The 26810-nt window shown below is 39.5% G+C and overlaps 1 protein-coding gene across 1 annotated transcript in view; it reads right to left on the reverse strand.

The window, feature by feature from the left end:
* Positions 1-26810, reverse strand: part of COL4A6 (collagen type IV alpha 6 chain) — a gene marked incomplete at its 5' end in the record, with an annotated part of 136116 nt that overhangs the window by 70156 nt on the left and 39150 nt on the right. The window contains one exon of the mRNA XM_082322883.1: positions 17458-17541. Coding sequence (XP_082179009.1) covers positions 17458-17541 — 84 coding nt within the window. The remainder of the gene's footprint in view (positions 1-17457; positions 17542-26810) is intronic.

Below are 26810 nucleotides of genomic sequence, written 5' to 3' on the forward strand. Positions count from 1 at the left end.
GATTTACTCTGAAGAGTGCATGTGGATAAGGTCCAATTTTGCAACCTCCCCTCACCTGACAGTGCCTTTTCCCAAAGGCTCTTGAGGCAAGTTAACTGTGCAACATGCTCCCTTCTACTGGCAAAGAGGAAAATGACCCCAGTTAAAAATCAACGGCAGACACCAAGAGATGCTGCTGTGCCTCACGTATCCCCACACAAAACAGATGCTACCACACTCATGACACTCTGCTTGCTCAAGGACTGGCTCACCAGCCACTTCAAACCAGGACCTGCAAGTCAGATTTCTTAAACCTAAACAACTTCAAACATGTTCACTAATTGCCTGAAGAAAAGTTTGTTCTGAAGACCTAATCCTGCAATGTCCTGATTGCCCTCAGCTTTTGTTCATGTTTTTGTGTCTTCAGCGAGGCTGTCAATGGTATTACCGGATTTGGGTCTGACAATGACAACTAACGCTGAAGATGACACAAGCAATGGCAGGAGGTATTAAAAATGTACTATTTCCTCCCAGAAGGAACTTTTCATTCCTGTGTTACTCTCCTTCAGGAAGAGACCACTGAAAGATGGGTGGCAATACATTTCCCATCTCTTGTATTAATTCTATTCATCTTCTATAAAATCAGACCATTTTCCCGTGGCCTTGTGATTTGAGACAGGATGAAAAGACAGTAATTCAGTCAGAGCTTTAATTCAGTCAGTGCTCCTTAACTAATCAAACACTGAAGAGAGGCAGCTTCTTTACAGGGGCTGGTTCTGCTGCTGATCTGGTGAGGGGATGGAAGAGCAACTACAAATCCCATGGAAGCATAAAAGTCTCATAACTCCCCTGTTCACAGTTTACTTGACATCTATTCTCAGACCAACATTGCCACACATAAAATAAGTATGCGAGAAATTATTTAAACTCTTTGTAGAAGTGAATAAACTTACATTTAATATCCCAGAGGATTATTTTAAGAAATAACAAGTAGGACAGCCAGAAAGTAAATTATTTACACTGCCATGTAGCTTGAACAGGGCTAGTCAGCCTCCTGGGGATGGTCATTTGCCATTCAAAAAGCCATTTTTTCACTGTGTGTGCCCGTGATTCAACTTAGTTTCTAAAGTCAGGCCAGAAACATGAATTATAGACTTAGCAGAAACTGCAGCTCCCTTTTTATTAACAGAATTTCCATCCTCAAACAGGACCAGGCTCTTCTCTGAGCTAAACTCCATCCATATGCTCTGCCATTTTGAGTGGCAAACATATAAGACAGATCAATACTGTATTTTGAGCGCAGACCTGACTCCAAGTTGAAGGCCACACTTAGCTGGCATCCAAGCAGGCAGATGCCCGTCTCTGCCTAGCTGTGGGCTTTAGATAAGTTTGAGTACACAAAGGAAAATATCACGCTCACTCCCATGCAGCTTGGAAGGGACAGGTCCAAGTTCCTAGCCTGAACCATAAAACTCACCATTCCTTGCCGTTACACAGTATAACTGGTGTCAGAAGTGGAAGCAGCTGGAGGCCGTCTCTAAAAAACACGACTTGCATGAAATGAGCACCGATGGGAGTTGTGAGCTACCCGTATTCATGATGACCTTATCATCGGTGTGCCAAGTCACACGCTGCTGCCTTAGGTAGTCTCTGGCCTACGCTCCTGAAGAAAATCCAGACGGCCTGGGGATAAGCACCTGAGACCAGCAATAAATGGAAACGGAAACAGTCACAGACACATGAAACAGCTTTTCCAAGGTAAATTCTGCCAGGTGCTCTAAGAATTTTATGGCCATAGTCTGAAGCACCGAAAGCGATCCCTATTAACATAGTTGGCTACCAAGATAATAACTGTAGCTGTACTATTAACAATGTGGAAAACGGTCATTGTTTTCTTTTCAGTACCTTCACAATTATCAAACAGGGAACTACGATACTTGTTTGTGCTCACGAACTTACCAGACAGAAGCCAGTTGTATAATATGCTTTCCAATATATAACAAAAAAGCGATTAAAAAAATCCTACAAACAGGGCTTTAGGCTTCAAGTCAAATATTTTTAATCTATTAGGCTTTACTCATAAGTAACCTCAAAGTACAAAGGGGAAATGCGAACCAAATGCTGAGCTTGTTAGTAAAGCATAAGTAAAAAAAAAAAAAATTAATTATGTATATCCCAGACGGTTCTTATCAGAGGTAAGTCAGTATTCCTCAAGAATCTTTATTTTTGTTTGTCACAGTTATTTGTTTCTATGTCCAGTTAAAACAGAGGAAATTTAATTAAGTACAGGATTATTTAACAAGGATGTTATTTTTTTAAATGAAACACACTCCCACTTCAATTTCCCTTGTGCCAAGAGATGCATTTACTGAAAAAGTGTAAGATGGAGGAAAAGAAAAAAAATTAAAAGACTCTGCGTAAACTGCATTTTCCTCTGCAGGTCTTTAAACATTGAAACATCATTGAAACGGACACAACAAGCACCACAATTGCTCAGAAGTCATTAAGACAGTTTACGAAATAACAATAAAAATCCCAAACCCATTTTGCAAGGCAAGGAAACCACTTTTAAATGCCTCTCCTGATGTGGCACTGCAAGTCACAGCCTGGGAACATGGCAGAATTGTGTTACTCAAAGAGGAGGTCTGGAAATGATCACATATCTGGAGGTTTCAAAGAAGCCTACTGCACAAGATGGAAGGACCATTCAAGCTTTGCCACCCTTGAGGGGCACATAGTTTGCTTTTTTCTCCAGGGCAAACTATGCTGTGATACAGTAAGTCAGGGGGAAAAAAAAATGTTCCTTCCTTCTCCCTGCCCATTCCTGTTTGTCCATCTGCTGAAGAGAAAATCTTCACCCCTTTGAAATAATTGAACTGATCAAAAGTTCAACATCAGGAACCTGTGTGTGTTTCTAGTAGCCAGCTCACAGAACTGTTCCTGAAACCTCCTCCAAGGGCAATGCCCTGCACTGGAACTCAGTGGAGTATGATGGACACTTCTGAAATGCCACATCTACCCAGCATGGTCACAATTAAGTGTAATTTGCAAAATAAATTAAGTCTTCATTTTGCGAAGGAGATGGGGTTTACAGAAATGCACTTCCTTCAACTATAACATCCTGCCAACACTACATGTCGCGTTCGCACAGCTTCTTTTAAACAAGTGCGTAGAAAAACACATCGGGAGGTATTTCTCTTGAAACTGCTTCCCTTATGCAAAATTCACATAAAATGGCCCACATAAATGGTTGTTTGAGCAGTCATTCTTAGAAGCCTGAAAGCAATTTGCTTTAAACATTTGAAAATTAAAATCCTGGCCCCCTTACAGCTGATGGCAAATCCCTCAACAACACCAATGGAACCCAGCTTTTCTCTTCAGGGTAGGCTGAAGAGTTCATAACACCAATAACAACAAAAGCCTGTGACAGAGCAAAGGCACTGCTTACAGCAGATATTGTCTTATCAAATGAAATACATCTAAAGACACCTAAATGTGGTACACCTGACACATGCTCGTGCAAGAAAAAATAATGCAGAATATGGCACCTACATTAACACTGTGAAGGAAACCCTGCCTGCTTTCTGTCACCCTGTGCACAAAATAGAGCCACTGGAAGCAGAACTATTATTCATCCAAATGTTCTCAGGAGTTAACGCACATTCCGGCTGATAAAAAAGAAGGGAATGGTTAGAATAGATTAGTTCAGGTTTTAGTCCTGATGTTAGAAAAACAAGTGAAGTTTAATTACTTCGCTACTCTGGAAAAAGTCTGGAGATAACACTTATGTCATTTATTGTTTCAAGAGAAAACATTAAATCTTAAGAAAATTGCCTTTAATGTCCCAGGAACACTGATCCAAGCCTGCAAGGAACCACTGGGTGTCCCGTTGCTAGTTTTGTAATGCTTTTGGATTTACAGCTCAAGTGCAGCTGGAGTTATACAGGGAATGACCACCTGCTGCCTTGATTTTGCATGCAGACTTTATTTATTTATTTTGAATTTGCTGTGAGACAGGCTGGGCTATATTTCCACTGCTAAGGATATTCCAAAGGTTGATATCCTCCAAAAACATTTTGTACTGTCAGGACGACATGCCCTAATTAAAATGAGACAAGTACAACCTCTTCTGCTATCTTCTCTTTTCACATGTCTCTAAGTTTGGAGAGAAAATATGTTCCAGAAGAATTAATTAACTATTTTCAGAGGTCTGTTATTAAGGAACACAGAGTGCTAACTTTTTAGTGTTTCATTTCAAAAGATTTTCTATTAAGTCACCTACTTTCCTGAAAATACGTTGAGTAACAGATTTCTTAACTAAAACTTGAGAAAACGTATAACTAAAGTAATTCTCTCAGAGTAAAAGCACTTTGGAGCACCAACTGTCTCCTAATGTATGCTTGTAACTGCCACGCACTGCAGGACTTCCCCCATCTCAGCTGGGATCCTCAGTCATTAGTCATCATAATAAAAGAAGTGCCACAACAACATCATGTAGGTATTCAGAATGGCCAACACAGTCAGTAAGTATCAAGGAAAATCAAGCTTCACAAAGAAGAAACAAAACCTGTTCAAAAATTTGCTAGGAAATACCCATTACCTACATTTCTCATATAAGAATATCCTGATTTATATTTCAGCTGTTCACAAAGTGTGATTCATAATGACAGGGTAAACAGTCGTCAATATATTTGTTGAACTACGTTAAACAGTGTTTCCAATGAAAAGATTACAGATAAGCATGCAGTGTGATTCACAGGAAGGGCTGAGGGTAAGCGTTACTGCACCACTCCAAACTGGGAGCTAGCATGCGGTACCTCTCCCAGAAGTATCTGTCAAAGTACACAAGCTATAACTTCTGCGCTTTTGAGAGCGATGTCATTGTTCATCAATCCAAACCAGCCACCGCTGCAGCTAAGGGTTCAAGTTACAAATAATAAATTCATTATAAACAAACAAAAACAAATCTTTACTGAACAGGATTATTTAGGAATCTTGTAACTATAGGCGGACAGGACGCCCAGATTCAAGACACTTCTTTGGTTCTATGACCTACATTCATTACACCTAACACACAGGTACAGTCTGAAAATATGCTATATACAGTGACTTTGCCTTGCAGAGCACAGGCTCTGTGTGTATACTCTGAGAGCTTACAGTTCTTTTACACCAAAATCTATTCCCTAAGTGCAGCAGTTTGCAGCAAACATAGCTATGGCAAGAATATTCCGGCTGATGCATTTGTTATTTTTTTGCATGTTTAGAAATTTTGATTGTGTTTTTGGACCCTGCCAGGAACTGGAAATACCCAGGCACACAAGCAGGCATATGGTGCCGGCCTGGCCATAGAGACGTGAGCAGAACAAATGTGGTGTTGAAGTGGATTTGCCACTGTGCTAATACATACCCCAGCTTCAGGAGCAGGTGGACAGAACACAGCTCGACTAAACAGCAGAACAAGTTCTGCTATATTGTTCCAGCAGAATATTATGGATGTGAACACAAATCTAAGAAATCTATCTTAAAACATAACAGCTTTATAGAACTTTGAAAGACAAAATTAAGCACAGAATTGCATCACCCTTAGCACTAACACTAGCTACTAAAAAATTCTTCATTTACTGTACACTGAGAATTCAGCACACGCTGAGTCATTTTATTAGAGAGCTTTCTTTGATCATTTAGAAAAAAATACAAGCAACTTTAAAAGACAACCAGAGACTTCTTTTTAATAGTCCTTCAAAAGTTGTGCATCATTTGTACTGTATTTATTATGGATTAAAACCAGATATTTTTAAATTACTTTGACTTTTTGTTTATTAGTTTTGGCAACACTCTGCTGTTTTTAAAAAAAGGCCAAAAAAAAAAAATCTTTCAAAAATCACCCATTATTAATAAGGACATTGGTATCTAGGCTACTTTTCAAACTACTAAAATGTTCCTTTTTCCAAAACAAGTAACTGGATGAGATACCTGGCACAACTCAGGTCTCCCTTTCTTGTTGCAGTTCACACTTTCCCTCCAAGTTTTCTATGTCGGCAGTTCCAACTGCCAACCTAAAATCAGCTTAACATTAGATAGTTGTGAAAATAGGCTTGTTCTACTTAATGTATTTATGACCTATTGGAGAGAAACAGCTAAAATGTCCCTCATCAACAGCTTAAAAGGAGACTGGCAAACACCTGAGTTTTTCCTCCTATTTTTGCAGAATTAGGTCAAGGGAAAAGTTGATACTCTTCTTTCTTTAACTTCTTTTACCAGCATCTCTCTTTTTCCACACTTAAGAAACCCGTGAGTCTTTTATACAGGATCTTTTAGAAACTGCCATTTTCCCCTTAGCCATGCTGCACTCACAGAATCATAGAATCGTTTAGGTTGGAAAAGACCTTTAAGATCATCAAGTCCAACCATTATCAAGTCCAACCGCTCTCTACACACAAACTCAGAATGCACCTTCCCTGCCCACTGCTCCCTCATCTTCCTTAAGGGCTACGTGCTCCATCATTTTATAGCCGTTCTTATACAATTTACGCTTATACTCAGATTCTCAGCCAGACCATTCTGTATCCTGCATGCTATTCATTCATCTCTTATTCCCGCTGTGTTCTGTTATTTGGATGCTCATATTTGTCCAAAATAAAGCCATCATTCCCTTTTCTTTTTGGCCAGATCTCCTACTTGAGATGCCTATTGTGATAAGAATTCTTGTATTTCCTTTCTTTCATTTTCTTCACCATCAAGTGTTTAGAAAGTCAGCCCTGACATTTTCCTGGACACCGACAAGCATACACGTTCCTCATTCACAAGGAGACAGCTTCTCCCCATTCTCCTTGCCTATCACCACAAACAAGCTACAGCCTATTTGTACCAATCTTGCATTTATTCTAATAACCCTTTGCAATGCTGATGAAGCTTAGTCATAGGCTAAGATTTTCAGTTCTTCTTTTTTATTTCCCAAAATCACTGACTTTCTTTCACTTCTCGAATGATCAGCAAACTCTTCCCTCTTGTTTTTCCATGACCCTAGAGTAATTCCCACCTACTCACAGACAAAATAGCCCACTGAGGAACTTATCTTTTGTTTTAAACTTACCAGACTCTGTCATACAGAGGGATCAGGTAACACACTCCAGAATCCTCCAGATGATTCTAAGCAATAAAAACTAATTTTGAAATAAACTTCTTTTGCACCGATAATGCATAAATGGCACTGTGATTCAGATTCCCTTTCTTGTTTTTTTCTTCTTGTATCACCCTTCTCCAAATTCGGAGAATGCCTGGTTATTTCTATTAAAGGCACAAGAGGTATTATATACCAGAGTCAAAAAGAAGCATTAACCCACAGTTACTTCACAGGTCCTACTCTTTTTTTGCTGTAGATACCCATGTCCTTTTCTCTTCTGAAGCATGGAAACTATCTCTGAACAGCTTTTCAACCTCACTCACCATGGAAAGCTGAGTAACATCAGGATGCTCTCCTATCTTCTGAAATCTATTATTTTCTATCAGGAAAAGCTGCAATTCACACCAAAAATACTGCACATTTTCCCCAGAAAACAGGGACTGATAGCTAGCCTGGGGGACGCACACATTTGGCTTTACTTTCAACTAATTGGCACTACAGCCTCTTTTACCACTACAAACAGAGTTTTGCCTGGTTAACCATCTTCATTGTGTGCTCTCGCTGGCTGCAGGCTCCATGACTGGCGTACTTCCTGCCTATCTGTTGCCTAATTAAGTTTGCTTTGTAGTAATCCCTGCTGTCGGCTGTTTTCCTGGCTCATGAATTGGCTCCTAACCTGACTGTGGGCCAAATCTCTTAGAACCGGGCCTTGCTCATAGACTGGTTCTGTGATCCTTCTGTTTCCGAGATGCTGACTTACTCAAGAGATCACACTGAAAAGCTCTGTCACACCTTTCACTTACTGCCAACAGAAACTCTTGAAAAAAGACTCTTGTTTCTGCAAAGGGCACCTCTTCTTATTTTAAGAAGCTCAAAAAGACAATTAATACCAGTAATATTCTGAAACAATCACACTTAATTATAAGACAGGCAAGTTTTGAGATGGGGTGAGAGGAGAGAGGTATGAAGGAAACGAGGTATTAAAGAGAACTTAACCTGGAGAAAAAGGCTACTAAGACACAGTCTAGGTGGCAAATCCCACACACGAATGATATAGAACGTGATGGAAGAAAATGCCAATCGGGTCATTTCAATGCAGGATATAAGTTACCCCTTCTTGTCTGTTACTGATTGGAGAGGAAAGGCAAAGTCTTGTGCTATTTCTCAGATGTAAGAGGGCATTAATCATCTCTTTTCAACTGAGACATCATTGCAGGAATCATCAGACAAAATCCTACAGCTTTTGATAGGCAAAAGCCCAACTAGACATTCATATGTTCCAAAGACTCACATTAACATTTGCTTTTCCTGTCCTGGGCAGGACACCAGAAAGTTTCTCTTCCTACAGGAACTCTTAGCTGTCTTTCTGACAGCAAGGTGAAGTGGCTGGTAGAAAACAATTTTAAGAACATTTACAACTCTTCACCTACTGTGAATAAACGAATGAACAAGAGGAACTGAAGGGTCGATGTTAGTCCTGTTCTAAGGAGTTAACATGGCAAGTAAAACATCACAGATTTGTCAAACACTCCATTCTATAGCCAAGAAAGACTTAAAAATTTTTATAAAGAAAAAATTTGGATATGGGGATGTTTTTACTCTCCAGCGTTTAGGAAGCAGGGGAGTTACTAGGAAACTGTTGTTGAACTCTCTGGTTTGTCCATATGGATCAAATCTGTAGCACAACTTGTCATTTTTGGTCTTGGAGAAAGTGCCACAGATACAAAGCTAGAACAGAAGGCCAGTCGTGGCAAGGCTCCAAGGAGGGAGGGAGAAGGCTAGTCTGGTTCTGTCTTCCCAGCTGTCTACATACATAAAGTGAAATCAGTGGGAGTGATGGCACTGGCTTCAGGGGGAACAGTACTTTACTCCCCCAGATTACCAATGGTAGCCGTGGCAGCTTGTATAAACAAGAAATATAAAGTATCTATTCCCAGGGCAACAAGCCTGCACCCTCAGCTCACAATGCCAGCATGAGAACAGAGAGAACCATGGTTTACTATGTCTTCCGATGAGGAGGACATATGACAGTACACGGCAGAGCAATCTGACTCTGCCACCAGCTGACCACGTGCCTTTCAGTAGTCGTCTCAGCTTAAATCCATACCAGTAACAGCTCACTTTCGAGAAGCTCAATTTGATAAAACCAGAGACCTTTTTCAGGCTAGAAAGGAGAAACAGAAAAGACATTCACTTGGTACAGCGAGACTACATAACTTCTTCTCAAGCCAAGACAACTCACAGCATTGTAGGATGCAGCAAGGAGCTTTTTAAATGCTCCATTTGCTCCAAAAACACTGGAAAGACTTTAAAATCCTGGGTTACAACTCACATGAAGCACAATTACTTGAACAGTGACAGATATTTCTTTGCTGGGCTTTTCCAAGCCATCTGGAAGTGCTCTATGGAGCGCAGTTTGAGGACCCTCGTTCTGGTTGATTTCAAGAGTAAACACAGGCCCCCACTGCAATTACAAAATACCCTGCCCTTGCAGGCAGATTTAGAAACAGTTTCAGGTCACAGAGTCACCTCAGCCACCCTGGTGACACAGCAATGCTCCAGTTTCTGGTTAGTTTCCAAAGTTGTGGAAATCTTCTTAACAGGATATGTTTCCTAGAATATGTTTAGCCTCATTTAGTGCACACGTCCTTTCGGCCAAAGTGCAAAACAAATCATGGAAACATGATTTGCTACCAGAAGCTCCTTGGTTAGCCTGCTTAGATACAGTTACTCACCATTACTGAACTCCACGATGTCTGTAAGAAAGATAAGACGGGTGCCTGGCCCCTCGAGATTTCTTCACAAATGTACTCGAGATTATGAGAGATGATGTAAGACTGTACCTATGAACAGGTTTGGCCTCGATACTCATTGCATAAGGGATACCTTGAAATGCAATGCGATCTGTTTTATTTATGCTGTTTTAGTTAGTATATGGCGTGGTTCTCATTAGAGGGCTAGGCTCAATGTACTTCGGTTGGGTCAGGAGGACATGTACAATAATTGCTTAATGCCGCATTTGGCAAAGTTAGTTTTATTACTTCGGGGGAAAAAAAAAATCTTGGCAGTTGTTAAAAAAGCAGCTGGCACGTAAGTTGTTTGACTTAACTATTACCTCATTTTCTCTCAAAATATTGCCAAAACTTCTTAACGACAGTGAACAGATGGTCAACATTTTTCAATGTTATAGATAATCCCCTTCCCGAATCAAATGATGGCATTTTATTTGTTTAACCAGAAGGGGATTTGAACAAGAATTAGACATCATTTACATATATTCCATGACCAGTATTTACTAAGGGTGAAAGTACTGCAATACTGTCAAAATTGCAACACATCAAAATAATTTAAAACAAAGTACAGCTCTTACATTCACATTTGGAGGAGAAGGGTCTGGTTGCTGGCTGGTTGCTAGTGCTCGGAAGCCTTGGTAGACAGCAGCCCGCCTGCCTTCCTAAGCTGCTGTGCACATTCGGTTACGCTGCAGTCAGCCCACCTTAGAGTTCAACCTAAGATATCACACAATCGGCTGGTACGGAAAGAAGGATGAGGAAAGGAGAGAAATTGGATGGGCCGATGAAGTCTCTTACATGAGGTAGACATATGCAAAAGTCCAAGATCTTTCATCTTCAGCTATGACTAAAAGACAGTAAAAAGACACAAAGAGATGAAACACAGAATAGCAGGTCAGGACAATAGCTTATAAGCAGTATTGTCAGACACCAGCCAGAAAGGAGACTATAGCTTCTTCTGCTGTAGCCAGAAGAAAGCGGTGTGAATTGTTGACGTGTAGACAGGAAGGAAACGGAGTTAGAGATATTGCAGAGAATGTCAGAAATTGGTTATAACCTGGCAGGAAGAGACAAGTCAAGGATGGCATCTAAGACAGCCGATTGACTGAAAAGATGCTGGTGGTGACAACAGCAAAGGGAACAGGAGGAAAAGGAGAACTTAGTGAAACACAGGACATAGGCTTCTGGCACTGATGCACCTAAGGTGACAGACATTTGTAAGGACATTTGTACAGGTCTGGTGGGACGTACAGCTGATGGCAGAGGAAGAGAAAAGGAAAACAACTCACTGTATTGAGACAGTGAATGAATAAACAGAAAAATAGATGAGAGGAATTGTGAAAGCCAAAGGAGGGGAAAGTACTGAGGCCTAACCTGTCTACCAGATCTGAGCCCCTGAGGTTTGGATACAAGATTTCAACAAAGTATTTTGAGGGACCGGAGCACAGTAGTTGGACTGCAGGTTGCCTACAATGCAAGTGGAAAGGAAGAACCTACAATAACAGTTGGAGAAGCCTGGAAGTGAAATCAGAAATTATGGCAAAACATACATGTAGTCTAGTCCAAACTTCTGGGTTCTTTTGCAACAGGAAAAAAATCATCAGCTGTACTTATTCTAAGAGGAAGGATCCTGGAGAGAAATCTTTGGGTGTAGGTAACAAGGAGAGAAAGCCAGGAAGCACGGCTTCACAGATTGTTTTAAACTGGATGATGAAGAACTCGCTCTCGAATTAAGCAACATTTCATTCCCACCTGAATTATCTAACCTCCTTTTCTGAGCTCACACTAACTAGAGAACTGATTCCATGTTCCTGTATATGAATTTAGTGGTATTTGCTACTGTGTACTCTCTTGCTTGACCAAGCTTAAACGTATTACATGAACCAGCAATTACGACCACTGTCAAACAGCCAACATTTCACAAGAACTACTATAATGCAATAATCCCTCCTTCTCTTGGATGTGAAAAGATCTTTATAAAAACAACTATATAGTGATCCCAGTATTGCCTCTACCAGGCTGATCATCCACGGTTAGTACGCTAAGACAACATTTAGAACGGGTCATATCTTGGCACTGTCAGTTTGAAGGAAATGTCAACATTTCATAGTCTGGTTCTATTTAAATTGGTATGGTGGGCTGGCCTGCAGGCCACAGATATTGAAATGGCATCACTATGTCCTACCGTGCTTGTCAAGCCAGGTAGTAGGAAGCCACATAGAAAGAGAGAAAAGTTTGAACCAACAGCTTAACAGAATTTTGTCTCCAGCAAATATGTTTGTGTAAAACACTTCTGCAAAAAAAATCCATTTTGTTGAGTCAACACTTCCAAAGAAATTGTGTTTCATCAGGAAATCCCTAAACTGTTCCAATTAGAGTGTTGAACCTGCCAAAGCAGAATTCAGCAAACATTATTAAAAAATACAAGTTGTAATTATTACAATTTCATAGCAAAGAAATGTCAACCAATCTTCAACTAATTATCACAAGAGAGGCACTTTGTACATCCAGTATTAAGTTGAGGGGATTAGTTCCAGACAAAAGTTAATCTAAGATCTTTTGCCAATGCGACATTAGTTTATGCTAGATAACAATTAGATTAAATCATCTAAAGTTCTGACCTCAGGTTACGCTGTTCAGTGCATGGATGTCGGGGATCTGTCTATCTTTTCTAGCTTGTTTGATCTGCAGTAATTCTATCAAAAACTCTTTGATTGCCCACAGATAATTTACACTACATTTACTATCAACATTTTAACTTCAGAGAAAACCTGTGGAATCTCATGTATCTCTGGGTACACTAGCCTTTAATGCAGATAGCGACTGCATTTTTGAGCAAAATCTCTCAATCTTACTCAATCTCTCCTACTTGCTGTGCTTTGCTTCACATTGCAGTGTAGTCTTGGAGTACCTAAGTAGGATTTCTTTCGAGTGAGGCTAGGTCAGGAGACGAGCTCCGTGGCATACCTGATGTACTCCAGTGGTCCTTCACTTCATGGCACCAGACTCGATTTAGTGTAAACTGTCCACCATGTCCTCAGAAACAACTGCCTTATTCTACAGATACACTCCTTTCCAATCACTCCAGTTGCTAGAAATAGCCTCTGTGTGGATTTTTTTCTGAGACAGGAAAGAGGTTCTATAATGCCATTAACGGTTTTCTAATTGATCATATCATATTTTAATGGGCTTTAAAGAACACATCATGCACAAGAAACACATACATTATTTGACATGATCACATATCACAGGAAAAAATGAAATATAATTGGTAATATCAAATTCTCCCAATTTACAGCAATTCTAAGCTGTAAAAGCTGCCTGGGACACAGTCTCTGCCAAGTAATTTGTGAAGCCTTGGAAACAATTTCTAAGTTTTTTTTCCCTTCAAATTCCTTTTTTGGTGGAGGTGGTGAGGACAGGACTTAGACAGAATGAAAAAATGAACGATTAATATCAGCTGAAGAGCTCCAGCACATGTTGAGCAACGTTTAAAACAAACCCTAATATTGTTATAAATTCCAAGACAAGTGAACAGGCATTAGGAGAAAGTATACATGCAACAAGGACTGTGTCTGCTAGTTTATCTTTGTGCGTGTTTGAAAGTAGATGACAGTATATAAAAACAAAAAAGCCAACACTATCATAAACAAATGCAAAATGAGCAGCAGAGATGAAATGGTGCAGGACATCTACTATTTAATGCTTCTTGAAACTCTGCAAATAGGGAAAATGCCCTCCTGGTTACTGCTGACTTATCGCAGTGCGTTTCTTAGCAAGACAGCCATTAATACAGCATGAAATTTTCAAAGGGCATTATTCCTGCCCATAAACTGTGGATCAAACAGTGAGAAAGGGGAATGAAAAACAATTTTTTAAACAGAATATTTCTTCTGACAGTCCCAAAAATGTTCTAGCTGTAGATTGCTTACCTGCACTGGAACTATACATATTAGAAATCCAGCCTTTCACTAGATAGAGACTAGAATCAGAATGTACATTCACTTCCTCACTTACATTATAATTTAATACAGTTGCTTTTTCCACCTTCCCTCTTGCACTTCATAGTTTAATACAAAGCGCTTTTTCTACCCGTCAGTTGTTGTTCTGAAAGAGGACTGTATGTAAGACTTTTATGCAGACCTGGGTTCAATAAGTGTAAGTTTGTTTTCAGACTGTCTCCCTTCCTAAAAAAATTGCATGCACCAGGGTACATTTGGGTACCTCCACTATCACAGCAGACTTCCTTTTAAAATTGCCTTGTTGTACTAGTTTGATAGCTGGTATCTCAGCTGGCCAGAAGAACAGGAGTAGGGGGACAGAGATTTAGAAGTCCCACACATTCATCTAGAGACTCCAGCTGTAGGTAGGGGTTGTCATATTCTCTGTGATGCTACCTGGCGTATTCTTTGCACAGCATTATGTTAGATTTCTTATTAAAGTCAGTATAAGTTCTAACAATGCAGTTTAGGGGAATCGAACAACCATATCCAGAATTCCTAGATTTATAACTGGCCAAAATCAGTTTGTTGGGCTTCTCCTGCTATTACATTTACTCTTAAACTGTCACGTGACATGTAAGCTTAACTAGATATCTTCTTGTGCACTTAAGCAGTAAGAGCCACAAACTCAGTTTAATCTTTTCATTTCACCTCTGAGAAAACCTCCAGAAAAGGTCCTAGCTGGGACCTTTCAGTGAAGGTAACACCTCCGCACTAAGAACTGGACTTCTGCACAAATCGCTGGACTGTTTCCCATGAATCTTTACAAGATAAGAACGGATAAAGAGGGGAGAATGACTGCAACGAGGCCCAGGAGTTTTGCCACTGAATTACATAGAGCCAGGCTTTTCATTAACTTATCATTAGATACAAGGACCAATTCTGAATCACTGGCTAAGATGAAGGATGCTTCCATAACAGGTTTCTTCTTGTGCAGGCTTCACAGTAAATTAGACCATGTTAAACTTCACTGAACAGCCTTAAATGGGTACCAGCTAGCATTCTGGTTTTTCAAAGTTAATGCAAGCCATTAGGACAACTAATAGAAATGAAATTTTGCTCTTGTAGATGTGCCTTACCACTCTGCTAGAACTCCCCCTCTAAGTGGCTGCTAGAAAAACACTGTGCCACCCTTCCTTCTAAAAAGAATCCCAATCTACTCCACAAAGAGCTGACTCACTTTACAGAGATTAGTCTTCTACCAAGCTCCATCTTAAAGATAAGGAGGTTATACTTGTTCTCTTTTTTTTTCTTTTCTTTTTTTTTTTTGTTTTTAATATCTTGCACATGCAACAGTCTATAGCAGAAACAAGAACATAGGAACATGGGGGGTCTACATGCCTACATCCCATTTCTAGAAATATCTTTCACTAATCAGGCAGTGAGTCTTAGGCACTTTTGACATTTTTATTGCTTAAATAAATTTTTTAAAGTATCTGGTCAGAAACAAGTTCATCACAGCTTGAGCTGATCAGAAGCACACCCAGGGAGGAGGACATTTAAGGACACTGCCTATATTATTTTCATTGAGCTGTCAGCTTATTGTCATTTTTCTTGTGCCTTTTCAATATTTCTTTCTTTTAAAAAGAAAGCTTAGCTTTATTCTGATCTGGTTAATTGTGCAAAATTGACAGCTGAAACTTTTTTTTAAACAAAACATGGATTCGGGGCATTGGCAAAATCCCATCTCCCATTTGCCTGTTGTGAGCTTAAAGGTTTTGCAGCAATGGAGGAGAAGCTAGGCAGGAAGCCAAGGAATTAGCCTCAGGCTGTACAGTCTCCTCCAAGAAACAAGCTGTGCTGTAGGGTACATAATCACACCAACCCTTTTCCCAGTTTAGCCAGTCACCTCCTTATCCTCTGGCATGGCAGGACTCCAGTAGCTGCCTGCAGATGTCCAAGAAGGTGTCAGCAGGGCTCAGTATGGCTTGATGGAAGTAGTGTTGTAAAAGGGAAAGATTACCAGTCCTAGCAGACAGTTTACTCCACGGTCAGGTCTCAGTAGGATGGAACACGCATTTAAAGGACTGAAAATGCCTACCGATACAGGTCATGTAAGAAACAAGCTAAAAGCCAAATGAGTTCTCAGGTCAGCAATGAAAACAGTCTAAAATCTTTGTGACATCTTAACAAAAGAGATGCCAAGAGCTCAAACTGCAAGGTCAACAGTGTTGTGGCCAGTTCAAACAATCAAGTTGAACCCCAGGAATGTAAAGAGACAGAAGAATGATGCTTATTGCTATCTGAAGGTCAAAGCATTTACAGGATATTAGGTTCCAGAACCAAACTAGGTCTGTCCCTTACTGTATCTAATCACAGAAGGTGTTGAGCAATTGGCTTTAGCTCGTATTCTAGGTTATGTTGAGAACTTCCTTGCAAAGTTCTTCCACTTATCTGTTTAGACATGTTTTCACCCTGCCCCATGATGATTTGAAAGAATTTTTATACTTCCAGAGCAGACACATCACCAGTTATCAATTAAGAATTCATGCTCAAGTCTGTCTGCAATTAGGGAAACATTTAAGCCCATGCTGACAATCATTTCTAAATAGCAACGTTTTCCTAAGTTCAGTCCTAGAAAGTGATGCCTTGAATTTACCCATACTGTGTCTCTGAAATACATAGGAAAAAAAAAAATCAGGATTGCTAGTGTTTAAATATGACTTAATTTCTTTTGTTTTCCCTCAGAGGACTTTTCAATATGATTTCAGCAAGAATAACTGCTTTATCAAACAAGACAACTAGTATTATTTCCCTTCTCCTTAAGCCCTTCCAAGTCAATTCTTCAAGTACCTACAATGCAGCTCTTTCCTCCTTTCATCTCCATAAGCAAAATCTGTAAGATTCGTTTTGATACGTGCTAAAATACTTCAGAGACCTTAAGAGAAAATATTAAGTAGATGGTGTCTGGACAAAAATTAACATTGCAATTGAAGGCAGAGTGAAGTCAACAGCTCTGCATTACCCTAAGACAGGAAATAACCAGCTGCATTACGATAAAAGTTATAACCCTTTCATACAATCAAAAGAAATAAAAGATATTTACAGAAAACTTGCTTAAACATTTGGTTGCTTCAAATGCAGACTTCAGAGAGAGGGGCTTTAGCCAAACAAAAGACTTTCTCAAATGGAAATGCTTAGATTCATTCAGAGCTTTGTGCCTTCACAAACAAATACCAAAGCCAGAAACACTTCCACAAACAAATACAAGCTATTAAAGTAAGGACTGGGCAAAATCCGTACACGCTACTTTGATTTTCCTTTTTAGTTGGTGTAATCTACTTAAAAAACATCTGACTTTTTTGAACTAAGGCTCAGTTCACATAAAGAAATGAGATTTCATTGAAGACTCTTTGCAAAGCTAGCAATTTGTAAATCTTTAGAACAGCTTTTGAAATCTTGGCCAGGGACATTTGAAATGCAGCTGGTCTTCATCATTTCTCTTGTTTCATGAGGTCATTAGATTGAGAGTTACACATATTAACTTGGCTTTTATTTATTTATTTATAAAAAGATTGATAAGACACACAAGGACTAGTTGTATTACTGAAAACAAACTTACCCGCGCACCCTTCTCTGGAAAACATTTGCATCCAGCGCTGCAATCGCGGCCCCCACATGGCCCACTGTAAGACTTCTTTCCACCCTATGAAAAAAAAAAGAAAGACGAAAACTGAATGTCATAACTACTTGTTAGCTGAAGATCTTTAATTAAAATGCTTTGTTTCAGCACTTTTCACCTATGTTGCATTTGTCAGGTGAATTTGCTGGGAAATAAATGGCAAAATAGAGTTACATTGTAACTTCTCCATAATTGGGTCATTTTCAGAATCACTAAAGCGACCAAAAAAGTTGGTTTAGAAATCCTTTGAGGACAAGTGAACTTACACAAGTTCATGCTATTCTGCAAGGTGATGAGTGCTTTCTAGGGCTACCAAAACCCATAAAACTAGGTGATGTTTTGAGATACTCAGTACACTATTAGACCAGGAACACAATCCATAATTAGAACTTGAGCCTCAGCCATCCTGCATACCCAAGTACCTCTACATCAGTGAGAGCTACCAAGACAAATTTAACTTTGTGATCCTTGCACAGTTCTAAGAGCAGGAAGCTGTACCCCCGGAGCCCCAAGAACAGAGAAACTCCTGGATGAGAGAAGGTGGCATTTTTAACTAGGAATAGATGTGCAAGGAAGGCAGTAGGAAACCACCATGGATTTGGATTTAATTGAAAATATATTCTGAATTTGCTGCAGTAGCATTAGTTATTTCAAGCATAACTACAATACTTATGTAAATCTGAAGTCCCATATCATGAACTTAATCCCCAGCTAATACAGATTGTGACAGTACCTGAAAGTCAACTACGTGAGTTTAGTTTAGAGAGTTTGACCCACTCCCTCCCACACTCAACAGGCCTAAAATACTGGGCTAACAAAAGCCCTGCAACACTACTGACAACTCCGCAACAGTCCTGGAAAAAAGCTCAATTTAGCATTGTAATTTAGCCACTCCCTAAGAACACTCCTCTCTAAGGAAATTGTCTTTCAGTGTCAAGTGTGCTCAGGTACAGCCTCTAGGTTTTGGAAGTCTGAATGGAATAAACATTCAAGCTCCTCATATCAAGGTGACCAAACTAAGCGCTGAAACAAGTTCAGACTGGAACTGAACATTTCCTTACTAAAAGCATTCACAGAAAATATTTTTAAAGCCTTTAAAATTTCCTGACATCTGTCGGTGAGGAACGTGAAAAATGAAAGGCAATTCATGCAAGTTTCTCATGTACTTTTGAACTTCTTTGCATCAGCTTTCTCAAAGAAAGTAACTAGTCTGACATCACTTGGTAAGGTTTCTGCTAAAGGTAAATAAAAAACCCTCTATACACCCTGACGTTCGCACCATTTTGCTAAATTAAACACCTTTTTTTAAGGCAGCATAGAATGAGCAGATATTAACAAAAAGCCTTAAATCCAACCTCCCGTACTTCCCTAGCCTGAAGGGAGCATTATCTCTTGCTGCAAAATAGTCATAACAACCTTCAAGCAATTCTAAGAGGCATCAAGTATTAAAAAAAAAAAAAAAAAAAAAAAAAAAAAAAAAAGGCAAACAGTACTTTTGCAGACTTTTTGGCAACTTTGTTCAGATGAGATCGCATTAAATAGGGGGCTTTTGGATTACTCATTAACATCCTATGGTAGGATCTAACACAATACTTGAGCAGAACAGAGAAAGAGTGATATGTCGCAAGAGAGGCACCATAATGGGAAACAGAATGCAGGCATTTCTGACCCTAGGCAGCGGGAAATGAAAGGAAGCTTAACGCAGTAAAGGTAAAAACAAACAAACAAACAAAGAGCAGAAAAATTGTATCTAGAGGTTATATAATGGACTGTAAGAGCATCTCCAAACTGTCTGCTCAGACAAGGAATGATCAGCATGAACTTGAGTCTGCAATGTACATTGGGAAGGACTCAGTACATAAAAACTGGTCCCTGTCTTAACAGACACACTGATGAGAGGTCATTTCTGACCACAAGTATCATTAAGACTTTAGGATCTGCTTCTGAGATGACTTAAGAGTGAAGAGCACTAAGACACACTTTTTGCCATAATTATATGCATATTTTGCAGTGGAAATTTGGACTCATTGCTAGCTAACGTATACCTCTATTCCTGACGCTTCACCTTACATTTACACTCATAGCAGATAGCTTTATGCCTCCAGGGAATCAGATTATGCCTTCCCAGACATTTATTCAACCTTAAATTCTTCAAAGATTTCAAATTTCAATTAATTTTTTCTCCAGATTATTCTTTGTTCCAACAGTCATTTGCAAGAGCCTTTGGGTCCTACGGTTGTATTCATTCTGCTTGCCTCCTAAGAGTGAGTAATGGCAAGGAAACTTTATTTCATCGCAGGTCTGCACTCCTCTAAGGTCACTGCCGTGTGACAGTTGCTGTCTCGGAGCACTGAAGCTCACCGTGTTAGAAATGCCCCGTCTCTGGTGGCAATCAGGTCCTTCCCAGTGGCAGAGGACTGGACAAAAAGCAATGATTCTTTCCATCCCCACTGCTCGTGCTGCTCCCCCCAGTGCTGTGGTTAGCAAATATGGTTCGAGTCAAAATCCCACTGAAGTCAAAAGAAAACTTTCCATTGAAGTTATTGGGAGCTGGATCAGACTCTCACTGAGGTTTATTAAAAACTGAAAATATGTCCGTCTGGTGTAAAATTGTGCTCACAATGTATTTCTAGGTTGCTTTTCACAGCGTGAGGAGTCATTTTGCTCACTTGTGAATGAAAGCATTTGGAAAGGAAGTAAACTGAAGCCAGTTGGCTCCAAACCAGGTGTTACATGTCCTAAGTATTTTATTTAAGGGAAGTAGCTGACATCAGATACTCCAAGGCTACTTAAAGAGCAAACAGCCATATGCATAATATTTATGAGTACAAATCTAAAGGCTGCCTATAAGATTCTAGACCACAGTGTTGTCTTCTGAAAAGGTTTAATACAGTTTTCCACTCAAATGTATGAATGCATAGGTCATTCGAACATTTATAGATTGTAATCTGAACATGTAAGCATGGGCCCTTTGTACTTGTTCTGTGTATGAATTCAGGGAAGAGATTTTTCCAACTGCTCCGAGATATATTTCAGATTGATGAATACCACTCCTCAGAAACAGTAAGAATTAAAGAAATAAGAGTACTAGTTACAGTGCTAAGTGCCACCATTATAACAGAAATGAATTAAACTATTTTAATTTCTTTGGCTAGAAGTAGACCAAGGTTTTCAAAACAGAAAACATAAACATAAAATAGTAGCACTGTTAAAAAAATAGATTCTCTGAGATTTAAATAGCCGTAATATAAACTGAGTAACATGCATACTGATTTTAATAGAGTTATTTCGGGCTTACATAAGATTCACTAGCATTTCAATCTAGGAAAAACCACTTTATTGAAGAAGTATTGATATGAGCGAGAAACTATTTTTAAAAGACATTCAAAAACAAGAGTCAGTGTAAGAACAATTTTCCTGTCCCACTTCTGGTGTACCTCCACCGAGCATTTGCGCGCAGTTGATTCATTCGGATGGAGTGCCATTCAAATCTTTCCATTGACTTCAGCTTGTTCTGGAGTGAAGCCAAAGAGAGCAAAGAAACCTAACAGCTGTGATGCCATAAGAGGCGTCCCAGGCTCACGTTCATTCCAGCTTCTCTAGAGCAACACACAGGACCACAGAATAGCTGCAAATGATCTTGAAGGCCTTGCCTCCAAATCCAAAGGAAATTGTACCTGCAGCAGAGGCAGGAGTAAACCAACTAACACAGGACTTCAGCGGGAGGTTTCCAAGAAGCACAGCTCAGGCCCAGTTTTGCCTCAACACTTCTGCTCTGTATCAAAGGATCAACTGCAGAAGATTTGAAATCTATTGGCTGAAGACAATGATTTCAATCAGCTACGAGGGTGAACCCCCCAGCCAGCAGAGGAAAGTGAGGAGGGCACGTTTTGGGAAAGGACAGCAGAAAGGTTAAAAACATCTTTTAACGTGAGGAAGTTGAAGTAGCAGTGGCAGTAATGGGAAAATAAATTGGAAACTTCTAGAAAAGAATGGATTCTAAGGAATGCCAGCATGCAAAATTGGAGGATGTAAAGTACACTGAAAAAAGAGCACGCCATGATAAAAGAGGAAAAAAGATGATGATGAAAAAAAGTTGATGATGATAAAACAGAAAGTGAAAGAATCTCAGACTTGCATAAAGACATATGGCAGGGATGACATATTTTTCCCCAAGACTTATTTCCAGTAACTTCCCAACTCCAGTTAAGGACTGCTCCAGTCCAGAGCAAAATCCTAACAAGAAACTCCATAATCAAAAGCTGGAAATGGACAATAATGAGAACTTCTGGAATCTTCAAATAAACATCTTTCATATAGTTCATGATCTTACTATCTGCTGATGGCTAATAAGGAAATTATATTTAAAGTACCAGACATTCAGACACTCTTGTAAAATTTCACAGTGAAAAAACTAGTGAAACATAATATCTCTGTTTACTTCATGAGCTACGTAACACTGCTGTCTTAACCTTACTTTTTTAGCCTTCCTGGCTTTTAGGAACTAAATTCGTTTCTTTGTCTATTATTCTTTTAGTTGTTGTATTACAGAATTTAGAGCCCAATTCTGAAAATACTTACCCACATGTTCGACTCCTCCCTCCAAAATCAGCAGATTCTACTTTGCTATGCGTTAATACGTAGTTGCCTTACTGACATGAAAGAACTTCGTCAAGGCTAAAAATCCTTGAAAAAATGATAAACCAGGAATCGCAGCAATCTCTGCACTCAGAATGCCAGCACGATACCATCAAAGATAAGATAACATGATGCAGCAAATGGATTCAGTAATTCTTCCAAACACGAGGTGTCACGGAGCAGAAATAAACTGACAGTCATGCCAGTTAGTTTGTATGAAAACAGTTGCTGGGATTTGCTTGGCAGTGAAATACTGAGCAGGTGAGAATAAAAATAATCATGTCAGCAAAATATCAGATAAAACTAAAATGCAAACACCATTTTCCCATGAAAAATATCAAGTACCTGAATTCATTTCAACCTTTTTCTTAGTGAGGTTCCCCAAACCTTGACTTGCCCTGTCTGCTCAGGATTTTTTAATAGTATTAAGAGCTAGGTCAAGCCTAGGAACTAATAATAGGATTTATTATTTTTTTTTCAAATGGGGGTGGGTAATGAATGGGAAGCAGTAGATGAAGAGAAAGTCCTGAGTAACTACCAAACAGAAGGGTGATACAAGCCTCTGAGCAAACTGCCTCACCTGACATGCCCCAAGAACTCATGTTTTTCAGGCCACATCATCATATTGCCCCATAGCTATACACCCATCCAAGAGAAAAAGTGACTACAGAGACATTAATGACATGGTACAAGCATGAGTAGAATTTTAGCTGAAACACAGTGCAGTTTTTGTCACTTACTTTCAAGAAAGATGCACTCTGCACAGGCACAGAGCTTGAAAATCCCTCGGATTATAAATGTGTGATTTAAGAGCCTTCTTGCTACAGAGCACGATTTATTTGGGCCAGCAAAATGAAGACTTGGAGGTGACACAATGGCCATCTATACATTCATCAGAAAGGCAAATGCCAGAGCAGCGAACAAACTTTGTTTAAACAATGTTCTGGATACCACCCTGCTGCTTAGGAGCATTTTACATCTCTGACTGCCTGTAACGGAGAAGGTATGTCAACGGGAAGATCTCTCTGTGGTAAGAGCATATAAACCAGCACTATGGGTGGCTGTCAGGGACGGAACACTGGGCTGTCCTATACTAACTAGTTAGAGAAAAGGACAATGCTGGCACAAGAGAAAGTATGTATAAGCTTTGATAAATATATGCAGGAGAAATCAAGTTTTTAAGCAGCAGGCAACATCCTTCCAGTTATAAAGGCAAGAGACTTAACAATTTTGATGAACTGGTAATCCCTTTCAATGGAGATTGAGAGGACACAGTGGCCAGCCACAGTATCAGACAGGACTCAGTGATCGCCACTTCTCCTTTGTCGCTAAAGCATTTCATGCCAACGCATCACCTTCCCATCCGCCCCAGTTCCAGCCATTAGCACCAAAAGTGTCTAGAAAGCAAAGCGGTGGAAAAAAAAAAAATTGACCTCATGAAATAAAAATTGGTGGAAACTGTCCTCAAGGTCTCCGCTTTCTACACCTACAAATTTCTCCCACAATTTGCTACATTAAAGTCTGGTGTAAAATTGTGACAAGCCTGGAAAAGCATTTTTCATTGACTCTAACAGGATTAGAGCGTAAATCACACACATTCAAAAGTAAGAATCTGTAGTGTTTAAATACTAGCTCATAAACCACATGTAAAGCCAGACTTTAGGCCCTTCTCTCGGCCTGAGCACCACCTTATCCTTCTTTCAGTCCCACAGAAATGATTGGCCTCCAAACACTACAGCAGTAGGAATGGCACATACTGGTTATTCGATGTTAAACAGATTTGAATCTGGCTCTGAACAGCTCCGTCTTCTGATATTTTTCAGTTTTGTTGATAGGATTACATAAAGCTGTAGATACTTTTTTCTGGATAGTCTATCAGTCAATGAACATGTAGTTAAAACCAGATAGTTTATTTACAGCTTACATGAGCGAGGACACAACACAAAGCCACAAGCTTATCTTTCACTGCACAAAAGGTCTTTCAAATGGAGCTATTAAACTTGAATTTGTAGCTAAGATACTAATTCATTTTAAGGTTCACTGACTTCTTCGGTTAACCAATGTCCTCAAATATTTTCATTCATTTCATAGAGCTGGCAAACATCTTAACTGGCAGCTGAAACTAAATGATAGTTACTAATAGAAACCAACCCTCCTCAAATCAAGTGACACATGAGGTTACAAAACTTGGAGGAAATCCTGGCCTAGAGAAACCAGTGGCAAATTCTGACTGAAGCAAATTCTGTCCCATATCCACTCCCTGCTTTCATTCTTGCCAGTGAGACAGGAGTGCTGTTGCATTGAAAAATAGATTTAAAACAAAACAAAGTAAATGTTAAAGGTCAATTCTTCCACTTTACACACACAGCAAAAATGATGTCTTTTGAACTATAGAAGTGTTGCCTGACTCTCATTTTTTGAGGAACCATGCATTTCTTATCTTGGATGGAATTTGGAGATAGAGTTTGCAGACTTTTTGTTCACTGAAGCAATTCTCCCTCATACTAATAATGTCATCAGTTTCTGTGAACGGAAACATTCTCCCAGTAAAGGATTTCCAGAGTACAAATTTGCCTATGACAGCTGCCAAGTATACTATTTAGTATATTTGAGGCATACAAATGGCCACAGACCTCATTACACACGTTAGTAGGTTAGAAAATTCCTAAGCAGGGAACGGGTGATTACCTGGTCCGAAAACATGACTAATAAAATTCCAAATAGCTCCATGTAGTTTAGAAAATCAAAAGCTTTATCTTTGCAGCTACACAGAAGGAATGTTTCCTTTGTCACGTCTGCCAAGGTCTCTGTTACTGCCTGGAAAGTCACCAGGATCAGCCTCATCTATGCTTCAGCCTGGTCCTCCCAGCCTGCAAGGCCTGGCAGTGCTCAGGCTTTAACAGTTATTCCAGCAACGACCTGAGTGGCCAGCGCACTGGACCAGCCACTTTATATTTGAGTGATAAGCATCAATCAATTTTAAAATACTCAGTATTATGACAAGTATTATAAAACACTGTACACTACCCTAACTTCTTTCAAGACTTTATCCACTCTGAGAAAGTCTGCTGATGTTTAGGATCCTGTCAGAGATCCTTGTTCTTCTAAAGAAACAACTCCATAGCCAGATCCCATTAGACCATTTATAACCTTTAATACATAACAATACAAATTTGTGTAAGAGTTATTGTTTTGTTATTTTTGTTTCTTCTGCTTGTTGAAATTCACAATGTATTTCTTAACAGATTAAATTTAGCCAGGCATAAGGAATGTGTATGTGGCTGTAGGCACTACCCACATGCAGCCATGAAACAACTACCGGTAGGCATCTGCTCCTCTGTCAGAGGCCGTGCTCTGGGTGGGAGTGCTGAAGTGCCCAGGGAAAGGGGTTTTCCCTCCCTGCACCCTGTCGAGCGGGAGGGAAATCCTCCGCATTAACCTCACAAGATGCCATCGGCAGCAGAAGGATATCCACGAGATCCATTATCATGCAAATGTGGCAGCGCTAACAACAGGGAACAGTAGAATTATTGCACCCTATTGTAGGGAAAAGGGCTTGCAGAGAACCCACAGTGTCACCTCAGGGAAAAAGAAAAGCAGGGTCAGTTTGTTGTTTTATTTTAAAAAGAAACTGCCATTGGTGGTGTTTATGCACCCCAAAACAGGTCCATTTGTACAGAAAGAGTCAACATGAAACTCACATAAAAGTGAATTTTAAGACCACATTCATATATTGTTGTAGCACGTAACACTGAAAAACACTAAGGATATTGGTAAAGAATCTTCTTTCTTTGCATTACTTTCTATCAAAGCTGGGTATATGCCAAAGGAAGAAGAAAAATACCATTGCCCTAGTTCTGCAGCCACACAGAGCTCTAAGCTACAGAACCTAAAGTAAGGATTCAAAAAAATCAGAGATAACTGTGTTATTTATACCATTTAGCACAACTATTTACCAAGTTTGTACCTGCCCAACAGCTTTATAAGCCTCACACAACTCTCTACCACAACCCTCTGGCTAAATCCAACACACATTGCCAACTAGTGCAGATATTTATTGTACTAAAGTTGCTGAACAGATTAATATTTAGGATACTAAAAGCCATGCTACCAGATAGTTGGATATTATAAAAAGTATCGATGATGTAGTTGTAGGAGGTGGGCCTTACGATCAATACATATTGTGCAGTGTCTGTATATGGTATGTAACACCATGAACCAACCCAAGCCTTTACAAACACCACAAGCAAATCAACTAAAAGTCAGTCTTAAAAACCCAAAATAACTCACAACAGACAACAGGCACTCTTTCATCAAACAACCTCCTTTTAGACAGGTTCTCACTTTATCCTTAAATGTCGCTGTGATACACATAAGATTTTACACAACTTTAAAGGTATGCATATAGCTTGGAAACAAATTTTCATGAACAGCTGCATTCATTCATTGACTGAAAGGACAACATGATTCCAGCTACCCTTCTACTTCTGACAGCACCTTGCAAAAAGCTGTGTAATAGATGAAACATGATTTTTTTTTTTTTCCCCAAAACGCCTCGTTAGTTTTTACTCTCCGCACAGATGAAGTTTCCGGTGTTGTAGCCAGTTTTCAAGTCCAATTACAGATATCACCCTCTCAGATTAACATGGATCTGT

Source organism: Platalea leucorodia, assembly GCF_965183815.1.
Source record: "Platalea leucorodia genome assembly, chromosome: 10".
NCBI classification, from domain to species: domain Eukaryota; kingdom Metazoa; phylum Chordata; class Aves; order Pelecaniformes; family Threskiornithidae; genus Platalea; species Platalea leucorodia.